The 15199-nt window shown below is 42.0% G+C and overlaps 1 protein-coding gene across 1 annotated transcript in view; it reads right to left on the reverse strand.

Moving 5' to 3' along the window:
• zgc:85777 (uncharacterized protein LOC405871 homolog) overlaps nt 1-15199 on the reverse strand; it is a 40228-nt gene that overhangs the window by 11633 nt on the left and 13396 nt on the right. The window contains exons 3-6 of the mRNA XM_047384399.1: nt 8879-9008; nt 7509-7615; nt 2489-2656; nt 2096-2269 (exon numbers count right to left, since the gene is read on the reverse strand). Of these exons, the coding sequence (XP_047240355.1) occupies nt 2096-2269; nt 2489-2656; nt 7509-7615; nt 8879-9008 (579 nt within the window). The remainder of the gene's footprint in view (nt 1-2095; nt 2270-2488; nt 2657-7508; nt 7616-8878; nt 9009-15199) is intronic.

The following is a 15199-nucleotide window of genomic DNA, read 5'->3' on the forward strand; positions in this document are numbered from 1 at the left end:
GCGGTTACCTGGCATATCGAGAAATTCGGAGAATGTCAGCAGCTGTTCTGGCCATTGTAAGGCTGCCTGGCATGTGTGATGGGATCTTCAGAGCGATCAACACTCAGACTGAGATGTTACGTGAGCTGAATCGCAGACTGGATGTGATCCTTACACAGGATCGCAGGCAGGTTGCGGTTCCTGGACTCAGGGGTGAACTGGGATAAATCTTGGAGAAAGTTGTTCGCTCGGATCTGGCAGAAAGACCAGGAATTTGGCTGTTTGGATTCGCCTTTGAGAAGCACCAGCGAGACTCTCAAGGCTGACGGAAAATTAAGAGTCAGCCTAACCCAAATAATTGTTGTTTTTCTGAATCTGGCTCCCCTGCACGGCCTTGATGGCTGGCTATTGTCAACTTCTCCTGGAAGTTATGTAAACATGACGCTCTGCTCCCTCCCTTCCTTGAGGACATCTGTGGACCTGCTCAGAACTGTCTGGCCGGTTGATGAACATTCCAACGTACCATCAAGGACAATGGCCTCTGTGACAGAGCTTCATGGACTTACTTGCACACACTCACTTGCACACACACACATGCTCAAGATAAACATATGCACCCCTCACACCACCTTCACCGTTCCCGGCATGATGTTGTTTTGTAAACTTGTTGCTTCTTTGTGCTGAGGTTTTCTGCAATCTCAAACTGTATCCTGCTAAGGATAAAGTGTGAAATATGATTTTTTCCCTCTACTTACCTAATGTGGTCTCTTTTCTCATCTAGCAAGGGCAGCGCCTGTGAGTGGGCAGCAAAGTCTCGGTGACCCGTCCCCCCCTTGTCTTGTGTCATGATGTATGTTTGGATGGGTTGTACTGGAATTCTAATTTCCCCTCGGGGATCAATAAAGTATCTTTGAATTTGAATTGAAAATATTAGCTTAATCTAAACCTTCAACTTGTATGTTAGACAATATCCCAACCAAATTATTTATGTTAACAAAAAATCATCTTTAAACTCTAGGGTTACTTGTGGAGTACCACGGGGTTCAGTGCTTGGGCCAATTCTCTTTTCTATATATATGCTTCCAATGGATAAAATTATCAGGCAGCACGGGATACATTTTCTGTTTCTAAATTCAGACAAGACAGAAGTTGTTGTCTTTGGACCGGAGTCTTTAAAAAAGAAACTGCTTAGTCAATCACTTAACCTGGATGGTATTAAATTGACCTCCGGTAATAAAGTAAAAAACCTTGGTGTTATTTTTGACCAGGACATGTCATTTAAATCCCATATTAAACAGGTTTCTAGGATTTCCTTCTTTCATCTCCGGAACATTGCCAAAATTAGAAATATCCCGTCCAGGAGTGACGCTGAAAAACTGGTCCATGCATTTGTTACTTCAAGGCTGGACTATTGTAATTCTTTACTATCAGGATGTCCACAAAATGCAGTTAAAAGCCTTCAGCTGATTCAAAATGCTGCAGCAAGAGTTCTGATGAAAATTAAAAAGAGAGATTATATTTCTCTCTCCTATTTTAGCTTCCCTTCATTGTCTCCATGTTAAATCCAGAATAGAATTTAAAATTCTCCTTCTCAAAGAGCCCTTAATGATCTAGCTCCATCATACATCAGAGATCTGATTGTTCCATATATTCCTAATAGAGCACTTAAGTTGTGTCCTTTATTTTGAGTGCACCTTGAAAATGGTTGAAAAAAATTATTACAACCCAAATATATAATGACATTCATGCTTAGGGTGAGGAAACTCTGCTGATCTACTAATCTGCAGCACTGCAAGTTGAGCAAGTTGTAAGATAGACGGATGTGCAATCATCCATTTTTGGAAAGGCATTTTGGTTTGCTTCATTTCGAAAAAGCTTCTCACCCTGCCAAGAAAACAAGTCAGACTTGTTTCACAAAATCTAAAACTATTTTACAAAAGAATAAGAGGTTAAACCGCATGACCAAAACTCCCTATTTGTCAAAGCTAAACAAACAAAATAGCAAAGAGGACTATTTAATGAAAGAAAACAGGAGAAACAGTAAAGAAAACATCAGAGAGATTTAATTTTGTGATTTTATTTTACTTGGAAAGTGAGAGTGATTAGGAATACTCACTATTGGCCACGGCCCAGAGCCTCTCTTCCTGGAACTGAAGCATCTGATAGGTGAAACCCATGCCTTCCTGGCCGATGATGTTCTTGCAGGGCACGTGGACATCATCGAAAAAGACTTCCGCTGTATCTGATGACCACATCCCTATTTTATTAATCTTCCGGGCAACATGCACTCCTTTGGGGGGAAAAAAATGAAAACTGAATTAATATGTACTCAAAAACAAAATATTAGGAAATATTTAATGCTATTAAAAAAATAATAATTAAGCCAAACTTCAGTTTCAGGATTTGTTCTTGATGTATATCATTACCAAGCTATATTAAACACCTCTACAAGTTATCTATATTTGCAAAATTCCTAAAATGAATATATATATGACATCTCTGCCCCCACCTGGCAAGTTCATGGGTAAACAGATGAGAGATTTGTTCCTGTGTGGGGGTCCATCGCTGGTGTTGGCAAGTAGACACATCCAGTCAGCCTGGGTACCATTGGTTGTCCACATCTTTCCTCCATTTATCACATATTCATCCCCTTTTTTCACTGCCTTGGTCTTAATACCTGGATTAAAGAGCAGTTGAGCATGTGTCATGTTGCAAAACTTATACATAGGATAAAAAGATGATCAACTTCAATGTAAAGAAAAAAGCAAAGCAATCCCAAGCTTGGAACATTACTAAATCTAAGGAGAGGAGAGGATACTGTGAAACAAGCCTAATAGGGCACCAACTACACCAGAGAAGTAATTAAAGAAGACAAATTATTAAGGATATCCTGGTCCAATCCTAAGCATCTGCTCATGGTTAAAAGCAAAAACAGAAGAAATCTATAAGGTGTGAATACTTTTTGGAAGCGCTGTATGTTTGTGAGCACAACTTGAAAAAACTAGCATATACCTTGCATGTTACTCTGTCGATCTAACAAATCTGGTTTCCCCAACAATCCTGGTGGTTTTAAAGTCTTACAATGCCATTCACATTGAAAGAGGGACTGTATTGGCTGGTGTAGTTTCGGGTCATGTGACTTACTCTGCATGGTGTTGTTGGGATCCCAGCCAGAGGTTGAAACATAGCCTCTGAACTGTACATAATCAAAGGGCTTTATGAACATTTCTGAAACTTTTAAAATAAATCACATTGACCTAATTCTAGCTCAGCTCAGGAAGAGGATGAGTCAGAGATAAATCTCTTAACAAAAAACCTATCCCAACTTCCATTCAATCTCTACCACATGGATCTCCAGCGAGAGCCGGACAGGAGACCACGCGCAAATGTCTCCCTGCAGGCGAGAAGGCATAACTCTTCAACTTGGATCCAAAGTGGCAACAATCCGACGGTCGAGTCCCTGCCGACCGGAAGCAACTACAAAGTTTTGGTATTGATCTGCTGCTCAGATAATCCAACATTCATTGGAAAGGGAGTGGTTAAGACTAGACATTGAGGTTAGTTATTTGTTTTGTGTTTACTTTTTTCACAGGGTGGTTTTAAACACAGATCGGCCATAAGGTGCTGTCAATGCTCATGCATTTTAATCCTTGAATTAATGGTATTTTTCAAAGGTACATGTTTGATTTAAAGGAGTAGTAACAAGCTATGAGTTTCCTTTGTTAGCTCCAACCGCTAATGGCCAAGGCTAGGCATGTGACTCAGGTCAGGATAGCTAGTTAAGCATCATGAAAGGTTGCTGGTTTCCATTCAAAGTAATATATCCTTAAATCTTATTTTACAAAATAAAGACAGTTACTTAAACAACATTAAGAGGTTATCCCGAAGGTTGGGTTTTATTCAGCAAAGCATTCTTTGAAATATTTTTTATTAAAATAATATTTTATCTGATCTTGCATTGTGATTGGTGGTTTGAAGGCATGCCAATTATTGGTTAAGTTAGTTCTAATACTAACTTAAAGTCATTTCCAGATTTCTCTAGATAATCCTTGGTTCTCAAACAAAAATAACATTGAATGGTAATGCTGCATCACTCTTTTGGTCATGGTTTTTATCCATCTTTGATTCCCTTGTTCATATTGTACATAGTTCATTGGTCTGTCTTATTCTTTCATTTTACTTGGTAGTTTTAGTTGAATTGTTCTAGTATGGTAAAGACATTGTTACATTGTGTGAATTTATTCCATGTGTGAGCAGTTTTGCTGTTTAGTAATGCCAGCCCTCGTTTCACCCTTTTCTCGTACTCGTCGTCTTCCGCTTTATCCGGGACCGGGTCGCGGGGGCAGCAGACTCAGCAAAGACACCCAGACGTCCCTCTCTCCAGACACCTCCTCCAGCTCCTCCGGGGGGAGCCCAAGGCATTCCTAGGCCAGCCGAGAGACATAGTCCCTCCAGCGTGTCCTGGGCCGTCCCCTGGGCCTCCTCCCAGTGGGACCTGCCTGAAACACCTCCCGAGGAAGACGTCTAGGAGGCATCTGGTATAGATGCCCGAGCTACCTCAAATGGCTCCTCTCGATGTGGAGGAGCAGCGGCTCTACTCCGAGCCCCTCCCGGATGGCCGAGCTCCTCACCCTATCTCTAAGTGAGTGCCCGGCCACCCTACGAAGGAAGCTCATTTCAGCCGCTTGTAACCGGGATCTCGTTCTTTCGGTCATGACCCAAAGTTCATGGCCATAGGTGAGCGTAGGAAGGTAGACCAAACTCCTGCTCCACTTGTACAGCTTGTACAGACACCGCATGGCCGCTAATAAAGGGCCTCCGATTCCATACTCCTGGAGCACCCTCCACAGGGCATCATGTGGTACAGAGTCGAATGCTTTCTCCAGGTCCACAAAACACATGTGGATCGGTTGGGCAAACTCCCATGAACCCTCGAGCACCCTGTAGAGGGTATAGAGCTGGTCCAGTGTTCCACGGCCGGGACGAAAACCACACTGCTCCTCCTGAAGCCAAGGTTCGACTATCGGCCGGACTCTCCTCTCCAATACCCTGGCGTAGGCCTTACCAGGGAGGATGAGAAGTGTGATCCCCTGTAGTTGTAACACACCCTCCGGTCACCATTCTTATGAAGGGGGACCACCACCCCAGTCTGCCAGTCCAGAGGCACTGTCCCTGACCACCACGCAATGTTGAAGAGGCGTGTCAACCATGACAGCCCCACAACATCTAGAGACTTGAGGTACTCAAGGCGGATCTCATCCACCCCCGAAGCCATGCCACCGTGGAGCTTTTTAACCACCTCGGTGACATCAGCCTGGGCGATGAAAGAGTCTAACCCCGAGCCCCCAGCCTCTGTTTCCACCAGGGAATGCGTGATGGCAGGATTGAGGAGATCATCGAAGTACTCCTTCCACCGCCCGATAATGTCCCCAGTCGAGGTCAGCAGCCTCCCACCCCCACTGTAAACAGTGTTGGCGAAGCACTGCTTCCCACTCCTGAGGTGCCGACGGTTTGCTAGAATCGCTTCGAGGCCAACCGATAGTTCTTCTCCATGGCCTCACCGAACGTTTTGCAGAGTTTTTGCCTCTGCCACAGCACACCCGGCCTCACGGTACCCGTCAGCCACCTCAGGAGTCCCACAAGCCAATCAGCCGATAGGACTCCTTCTTCAGCTTGATAGCGTCCCTTACTGCCGGTGTCCACCACCGGGTTCGGGGATTGCCACCGCGACAGGCACCGCAGACCTTTTGGATACGGGCAGCAGCATCGACAATAGATGCGGAGAACATGGTCCACCCAGACTCTATGTCTCCAACATCCCCCGGAATCTGGTCAAAGCTCTCCCGGAGGTGAGAGTTGAATACATCCCTGGCCACGGGCTCCGCCAGACGTTACCAGCAGACCCTCACTATGCACTTGGGCCTGCCAAGTCTGTCCGTCTTTCTCCTCTTCCAGTGGATCCAACTCACCACCAGGTGGTGATCAGTGGACACCTCAGCCCCTCTCTTCACCCTAGTTTCCAAAACATGCGGCTGAAGGTCTGATGATAGGACAACAAAGTCGATCATTGACCTCCTGCCTAGGGTGTCCCGGTGCCAAGTGCACTGATGGCCATCCTTATGTTTGAACATGGTGTTCATTATGGACAATCCGTGACTAGCACAGAAGTCCAATAACAAAACACCAATCGGATTCAGATCCGTGACGCCATTCCTCCCGATCACGCCTCTCTAGGTGTCATTGTCGTTTCCCACGTGGGCGTTGAATTTACCCAGCAGAATAATGGAGTCCCTGGGAGGGGCACTATCCAGCACCCCCGGCAGGGACGCCAAGAAGGCCGGGTACTCCGCACTACCGCTCGGCCCGTAGGCCGAAACGACAGTCAGAGACCTGTCCCCAACCTGAAGGCGCAGGGATGCAACCCTCTTATCCACTGGAGTAAACCCCAACACGAGACAGCTGAGCTGGGGGGCAACAAGCAAACCCACCCCAGCCTGCCGCCTCTCCCTGTGGGCCACTCCAGAGTAGAAGAGAGTCCAGCCCCTCTTGAGGAGATGGGTTCCAGAGCCCACGCCGTGCGTGGAGGCGAGCCCGACTATTTCTAGTTGGTATCTCTCAACCTCCCGCACAAGCTCAGGCTCCTTCCCCCCCAGTGAGGTGACATTCCACGTCCCTAGAGCCAGCCTAAGCATCCGGGGATCGGGCCGCCGAAGTCTACACCTTCGTCCGCCGCCCAATCCTCTTTGCACCGGTCCCTCACGGTTCTCCCTGCAGGTCGTGGGCCCACTGGGGGATTCACCCTTTTCTCTGTTATCTTAATACCACGACCTTATTGGGCTGGTATTCCCAGGACAACACTTAACAGACCAGATTATTATTTAGTTAAATATTGAAAAATATAATCATAATAATAATCACAACTGTGTGCTCCCCAGACAGATGTGTGTGTGTGGCGGGGTGTAAACAGCTGAGACACTCGCTATTATATTTCGTAATTTTTAAAGCAAAGCGCAAAGTATATGAAGCAGGAGAACGTTTCTGCAAGATTTCTCTGCACACAATAACCTCATTGAAATATGTCACAAGCTGAATTATCGACAAGTTATATCAAGAGTAGGCCTAGCACTTCAACTAACTTTTTCACATGAGGAAAATCAACAGCAAGAGCAAGACTTGACTTAAAAACTGCGCCACGAATACCACTAAAAACAAAAGATTGTCCAGCAGAAACTCCTGTTGGGATAAAATATCCGTTGCTCCCACGACAAATGGATGGTAGAAACTGCACAATCACAATGCTAATGTAGACTTTATAACACTGATGATATGTAGGGCGTTTATTTTACTACAGTTTAAAGCTTGTGATTTTTCAAGCATATACATAACATTGATTTTATAGAAGAATTGAACTAGGACTCTGTTTTGCCAAATGCCTATTCTTACTTGTTACTCAAAAAGGTATAGTAGAAAACATGTTCTGATCCCGACATTCCTATAAATGAATAACACGTTGAAGAATGAATACGTACTTGATACATCAGAGCCAGCTCCAACCTCACTCACACCGAGACAGGCCACTTTGTCCCCCATGATGGAGGGTACCAGGAACTCTTTCTTGAGCTCATCTGAACCAAACCTGTGAGGTCACAAACACATACAGAAGTGCATAAAGAAACTGCACAACATGATACAGTTAAATTAGTATTTCACATTAAATATGATGGTCAGACAAGTGAAAAAAATTGTTTCAAACTGTTGCGTATCTGTGGTAAGACGCAGCTACAGTTACAAGACTGCCTACACAGTTTTAAGCAATTGCAGGTCCCTAAGGGACATAAATTGGGTCTCCTGAGGTACCACTTCCCCCAGTTTAAGCAGTACTCTTCATACATAAACCCTGTTTCAGGCAGAGATGTATTCCATGTCCTAATTAAACTCCTGAGACTTCAATTGTCTACCTTCCACAATTCTGAAATGTGTCAACAGCAGCTACTTCTTAGCAGGAACAATTCACACAGCAAGACTACATGGTTGGGAGACTGATACCAGATACAACTATCAGACACAACACTGTGACTACTGACATAGATAACATAAGCTCTTTTTGTTTATTTACACTTCAATGTCATGCCGAAGACCCTTGCAACCTTACACTTGCAAAGATGTGAATATTTCTGCAAACCAATCCCACACAAATATCTGAGAATTTTACCCTGCCTTCAAACCTTTCAGATATTAATCAAAAGGATTGTCTTGAAAGCCAATCGTCAACAATGCATATTCCAAAATGCAAAGGACCTTTGTCCAAAGAATATCCCAAGATATTCTTTGGACAAAGTTATTATTGTAGAAGGAGAAGATGACCTCTTTTGGCCAATTTGTGTATACTAAAACCTTTTTGTACAGACCAATCGGCATGCTACAAATTTCCATGCTAATAAAAACAGTAAAGCTTCTAAAATAGATCCTTTATTAAAAAATGACAGGGAAATCGATGGTGCATGAATCACCTGCATGTGCATACCTTTCAATGTGGCTTTTCTGTGATATTTAAACTGTAAACGTGTGATAAGTATAATCAGCACAACTGAACAGCTTGTGCTTTTCACTGCAGTGTGAAACTGTCACAAATATTTAAGGGTGGTAGGAGTCTTAATGTTGTATAACTATGATGTCATGAACTCCCTTAATAAGTCAGTAATGTTCCACCTAAATGAAGAAAAACAAGGAATATAAAAAAATTTCTTGCGATGGGTTTGTAAAAGATGATTGTGTCTCAGCAATAACATGTTTGTTGGAGAGGGGGAGCAAAGGGAACAGCTATTGGTACGGATTAGATATCACTTTGTAATAATAAATTAACAATCAGACTATGTAAATTAGTTTATAAGAGTACTACCTGGCCAGAGCTGGTGTAGCCATGTCACTTTGTACACCAATGGCCATGGGAATGCCACCGCAGTGAATGTTGCCCAGCTCCTCTGCTATAGCAATGCTGTAGCTGAAGTCGAGTCCCAAGCCTCCGTACTCTGCACAAAGCAGCAACCAAACAAAATCAGTGATCAATGTTTGTCATAATGTGTGTGACTGTTGCCTTTTTGTTATGTATGAAAACTAAATGGGTGCAAAATCTTGCTGTTAACAAAAACAAAGAAGAGTGGCTGCTTTGATATTATGTGCCAATGATTTTTTTTTATCACCTTAAAGTTGAAATCAAATTCCATGTCTGCCTTTAATGTTTTCAGTTTTCCCTGTAATAAAGCCACCACACAGACACAAAACACGCTCATGTCTCTGTACATAACCATTGTGAAGTGAACTGTTAGCGTAGGAGCATGCACTCAGATTAATAACAGGATGTTATCTTTAATTCTGTTCTCTGTAATTACGTGTAATTTAAGCGTGCTTCTGGGAGATCAGCAGCACACTGTGGATAAGGGTCACTGTAATTTCTGTCTCATTTCATCTGTTGTACTTGGTATATGAAACCTGATTTGATCCATTAGAAGACCTATTTGCGATAAAATCCTAAAAGAAAACTGGTGTCTACATCCTCCATTTTGACAACAGAGACATTTATGAAGACCTCAGGTCCTTAATGGAGTCGAGCAGTTGTTTTTAAACCCAAATATGTCAGTAATTCAAAACTCATCTGTTTACTTTTCCTTTTGTTTGCCTTTCATCATCTGTTGCAACACTTATTGCACAATAAGGTACCTTACACCTGCACATTTAATGCCTGAAGCCAGTTGTCCAAATTACTTGTCCAGAGAATATTGATGAAGTAGTGTCATCCTTAGTATGAGCTGCAGCAGCCCATGCATCATAAGGAGTTGCCTAAGAAGTCAGCAACGTGTGTCCACCAGTCCATGTTCAGTCTCCATGATAACCAAGTGTTGTACAAACCATGGCATGGTGGTAGTATCCATTTGTTTTATTGCTACCTCAGGTTTTAAATCAAACATTCACCACAGCATCAGGAAATCTCCCAGCAAATCCACTGCTTTGTCACCTGGAGAGAAGGGTTCTAGCTGACAGCAACAGCACTTAGTAAATTCAGCTGGATTCAGACACGATGCCATGAAAAACAAAAAAAAAACAGTTCCCTACCTGGGGAGGGTACATGTCGCAACTTTACTTGCAGCTGAAAATGAACCGCCTTGCTTTGGAAAAACAATAGAAAAATAGGTGGAATGTAAGGCCATTAAACCAGACTAGGGAATATAGTGTGACACAGAGAGCGACACTGCCCGTCCTCGCAACTGTTTGCTCAGAGAAGTGTGTCACAAATAAAACTATTCGATGTGGAGACTTTTTGCCACCGAGCAGTTTATTGAGTGACATGGACATACGCTTTGAGTCTGCCTCAAGTATGCCTGGACATCCACGGAGTCAAGTACGCCCGACTCTGTGGGAGCCTTAGGACGGACTCGGGTTAACGGTTCTGCAGGCCAGCCTTTGTCTCCAAGCACACCCTGCACTGTGTACTCTTATTTGGCCAGCCAATTTCTCTCCTCAGCAGTACAATGCAGCCTCTTCATCACACAAAGGTTTCCACCATCCTCCATAAATCCTTGAAGGTTATTCTTCCTGCATGACATGAAGCCAAAGAAATACAAGTTTTCATGCAGAAAGAGAGGCTATTGCAGTCCTTCTTGAACCAGAAACGAGCAAGTTTACCTATGATTTCATGCAGGATTTCTCTCAATCTAAATTGTGAACATTCTGAAAATCTAGGTTTAAAACAAAAAAACAAAATAAATATTAATTGATGTGTTGAATATTGATAGGAAGTTATATTGTTTATTATTACTAGAAAAAAAAAGAACTTATGAGAATTGTGATCTAACAGTAAACTCTGATGCTATTTGCGAACACCTAAAACTGCCAATATGATTGGGATTGTTACATTTCCTGTTTGACCTATTTTTCCACTGCTGGTGAGTGCACCTTACAACTACGCAGCTGAGCTGAAGTAGCCTATTTGATAATGGGCAAGTTTTGTCTTTCAAGCAGCCTTCGAGTTTGAGGTGCTCTGACTGTATGCAGCTAAGAAGATGGATGAATATAAAATTTCTCATTGTCACCTTAATCTGTGGAAACGTCTGAGGAGTGGCTTTCTAGAAGATTTTGTTATATAAAATAATCAAACAGACTGACGAAATCCCTTTATCTTTCACTCTGAACTCAAACATGTCTCTGTCCACAGCTGTCACCAACACAGAAAGTGAATATCCCCGTTTTATTCCTGGTCAAGCAAATGAGAACTGACAGGTACTGATTATGGATAGATCTCTTGATAACATTCATTTGGTAGAAAGGAACGAGGTTCCCACTAGTTTTTCACCAACTAAATACAAACAACTGAATGATAGAAGCAAGGGCTAATTACCTATGAATAATTTAAAGGGAATTTACTGGCCTGATTACCTGTCAGACTGGTAATCAGAAAAATAGACAAAGCAGTCATGTGAACTGCCAAGGACATGGAATAAAAGAAATACAGCCAAACAAATGGAGACAGAAAAAAATGAAGATAAAGTGGGATAAGTAAACAAGGAAGAGCTGGGTGTAGCCAAAAATAAGAGGAAACAGGTGCAGCTGTGCGGTGCTAGGTCTCTGAGCACTGGAAGCCCTGCAGTGGTTGATGTGAGCAGAGGTGGCACTAGGTTTACCCCGCTTTAAACAAAACAGCAGGCTGTCTGGTTGAACAAGCAAGCAGAAGGAAAACAAACACAGTTCTGTTGCAAAGTCGACCCCAAAACGCATATGTCTCTTTGGAGAAGCAGATGTTCCTCAGCATAGGTTCACATAGGGTGGAGATCCAAATGGGCGCCTGAGGGAGAGGGAAGTCAACTGCAGTGATGATGAGGACAATATACCGATGTTTCTTAGGATATAGCTGGTAATGATAGGCAGCTAAGAGCATATACAGAGTCTTTGAACATCAATATCAAGTGTTGCAGCAAATTCTCTATTTTTCTGGTTAGGTCTTGACTTTGACTAGGCCATTCTAACACATGAGCATGCTTTGATCTAAAGCATTCCATTGTAGTTCTGGCTGTATGTCTACGGTCCTTGTCCCGCTGTCTTGGCCGTTGTCCTGGATTTAGCTTCAGGTAATCATCCCCATTGCGTAATGCTGCCGCCACCATTGGTAGGGTGTGTCCAGGATGATTTTAGGTTGATGTTGGTTTTAGCCACAGACACCAACACATTGCATTTAGGCCAGAACATTCAATACTGACTAGAGCACCTTCCTCTCCCTCTCTGCTGTTGCAATATCTCAATAGAATACATTGAAGTTTGAAGCGGAAGTATGACAAAATGTGGCAAAGTTTAAGCGGTATGCATTCTTTTAGAAGACACTGCAAAGCAATCTAGCAATTGCTACTAATTTTAGTTCGCTAAAGCCATAGCCTAGAAAAGTTACAAGAAAAGAAACAGCCTAAACACTTAAACTTAAATTGAAGGTACTTATTTAAACATTTGCATTTTAAATAACTCACTCAATGGGAAAATGTGGAAGCTGCCAAGGTGTATCTGCCAAAAGGAGGACATGGCCATTTCCATGTTATAATCTGCAGATTCCTTGCTGTCAAAGCAGAGGAAAACAGGCAGAGAGCCAAGGGTCATCTTTGGCTTCTCCCTCAATGTGGCAGTGCAGGGAAAAACTTCCTGTCCTCATGTTTTGAAAGGTAGTGTTGAGTGGAAAGTTAAGTGCTGAGCTTTAATACTGAACCACACAAAAAGGCACATTGGATGACTCTGAAACTTGTAAACATGTGCCTTAAAGCTGTTTAAAAAGAGGTTCTGTAAAATTAGGAAAACATAGTACGATTGTTGAATATTACAATGACAATATAGATGAGCAATTAGGCCACATTTCCTTTACTCTTTTTTTCCCCACATTTTCCCCTATGATCAATTGTTATATTTCTCTATTTAAAGTATAGTAAAGTATATTATATATCTGATTGTTAAAGGAAAAACATGCAACTTGAAAATACATAAATATGACTGCACTGAATTCCAGCTTTACTAATATAACATTCCTCGTAGGTGTGAAGTAAAAAAAAATAAAATAAAAAAAATAAAAAAAGCATCAAGCATATTTATTTATTTATATATTTCATTTTTAACCTTCATCTATCTTAAGCTTAATAATGAATACCTCATAATCCACAAAATATGTACTGTTCTTTGTGAATTATTGGTTTTCCATCTTATCTAACCCATTTCAATTAACAATTGTTGATTGTTTTTTTGTATAATGCCCAATGGCTCGGGCTGAATGAAGCAGATATGTTAATCCATCGATCTACTGACAAATTGTGCTGATGTTTGCTTTTTACTTTAATTTTATACCTGCCACCAGCCTCGCCTGAGCAGACCCGGCTGACAACCAATGACAAACTATTTATATAAATTTATTAGAAAAAGGTAGACACTAGGTAAGGTAAGAAACCATCAAATTTTATGTTCATATCTTTAATGACACCAATGGAACAATAAACAACTTTCTAGGCTTTTGTGGATAAAATGACTGCTTTCAGTAAAAATGTAGTTTTAACGGAAAGCTTTTGCAGCATGTTTTGAATATTCATAAAGTTACTAGTCAAATTTGAATTTCATTTTATCTTGAAATTCATTTTTGAATTTTAAGATATTAATTTTGGAGCAGCTATGAATCTACGTAAGTTAGTGTAAAAGCCTTTTGACTGGTTTGTGTAGGTTCAGTGAGTTTACCATTCATTGAAACAGCATGCTTTTAAATAAAATACATCATTTTATGAAGTTTTGTATATTGGGTCAAGGCCATTCAGTTCTCTGATTCTTTTTTATGAAACATTTCTCTATTAAACCTGCTCATAAATCCCTACTCCCACTCATTTAACCCAGCCTTGGAAATCTATGTGTTTACTGTAGCATTCCTTAAATGTGATTGATTATTCATCAGCACTACACTCTGCAGCTATAATACACAACATGTTAAGGTTACTCAAACTGTAGATTGTTTTAACAGTTATTTTGCAATGGCAGACATAAACCAAGATATCAGGACGAGAACCTTGGACCTCCAGAAGTCTAGTTCACCCTTGATTAAAATCCCCAGATCCCAAAAACTGCCTCATTCATCTGTTTAAACAATCATATGAAGTAAAAATACCATGGGAATGACCAGCTATCATGCAGTTCATGGAGGAGAGAGGAAGGTGTTTTGGTGCAACACTTGTATGTCAACCACAGAAGAACAAGCCAAAAGACCTTGTGAAGAATGTCACTATCCACATTGAAACGAGTCCAGTAAAAGACGGTCTGAAAGGCAGGGATGGGCGATTATCATGCTGTTTATTGTTATTGTGACATATTTCTTATCGTGGTAAGAATTTTGATTTATCGTGACATTACATGCCTGTTCTAATGAAATTATTGTCAGGGTTGTTACTTATACTATTTTCACCACTGTTGGTTCCAGTGACTGTGTGCAGTTTAGTGATAAAAAACACACTTCTTAAAGTAACTGGTGTCCTGAAGAAGCCCATTTTGCAACGGGTATGGTTTTAATACAAGTATTTGTGTTTGTGGGGCTTGGACTGCAGTGACATGCAGTCCAAGCCATATACACTCACCGGCCACTTTATTAGGTACACCTTGCTAGTACCGGGTTGGACCCCCTTTGCCTTCAGAACTGCCTTAATCCTTCGTGGCATAAATTCAACAAGGTACTGGAAACATTCCTCAGAGTTTGGTCCATATTGACATGATAGCATCACACAGATGCTGCAGATTTGTCGGCTGCACATCTATGATGCGAATCTCTTGTTCCACCACATCCCAAAGGTGCTCTCTTGGATTGAGATCTGGTGACTGTGGAGGCCATTTGAGTCCAGTGAACTCATTGTCGTGTTCAAGAATCCAGTCTGAGATGATTCGTGCTTTATGACATGGCACGTTATCCTGCTGGAAGTAACCATCAGAAGATGGGTACACTGTGGTCATAAAGGGATGGACATGGTCAGCAACAACACTCAGGTAGGCTGTGGCGTTGACACGATGCTCAACTAGTACTAAGGGGCCCAAAATGTGACAAGAAAATATCCCCCACACCATTACACCACCACCACCATCCTGACCCGTTGATACAAGGCAGGATGGATCCATGCTTTCAAGTTGTTGACGCCAAATTCTGACCCTACCATCCGAATATCGCAGCAGA

This window comes from Girardinichthys multiradiatus, chromosome 13 (assembly GCF_021462225.1).
Source record: "Girardinichthys multiradiatus isolate DD_20200921_A chromosome 13, DD_fGirMul_XY1, whole genome shotgun sequence".
In the NCBI taxonomy this organism is placed as follows: Eukaryota; Metazoa; Chordata; class Actinopteri; order Cyprinodontiformes; family Goodeidae; genus Girardinichthys; species Girardinichthys multiradiatus.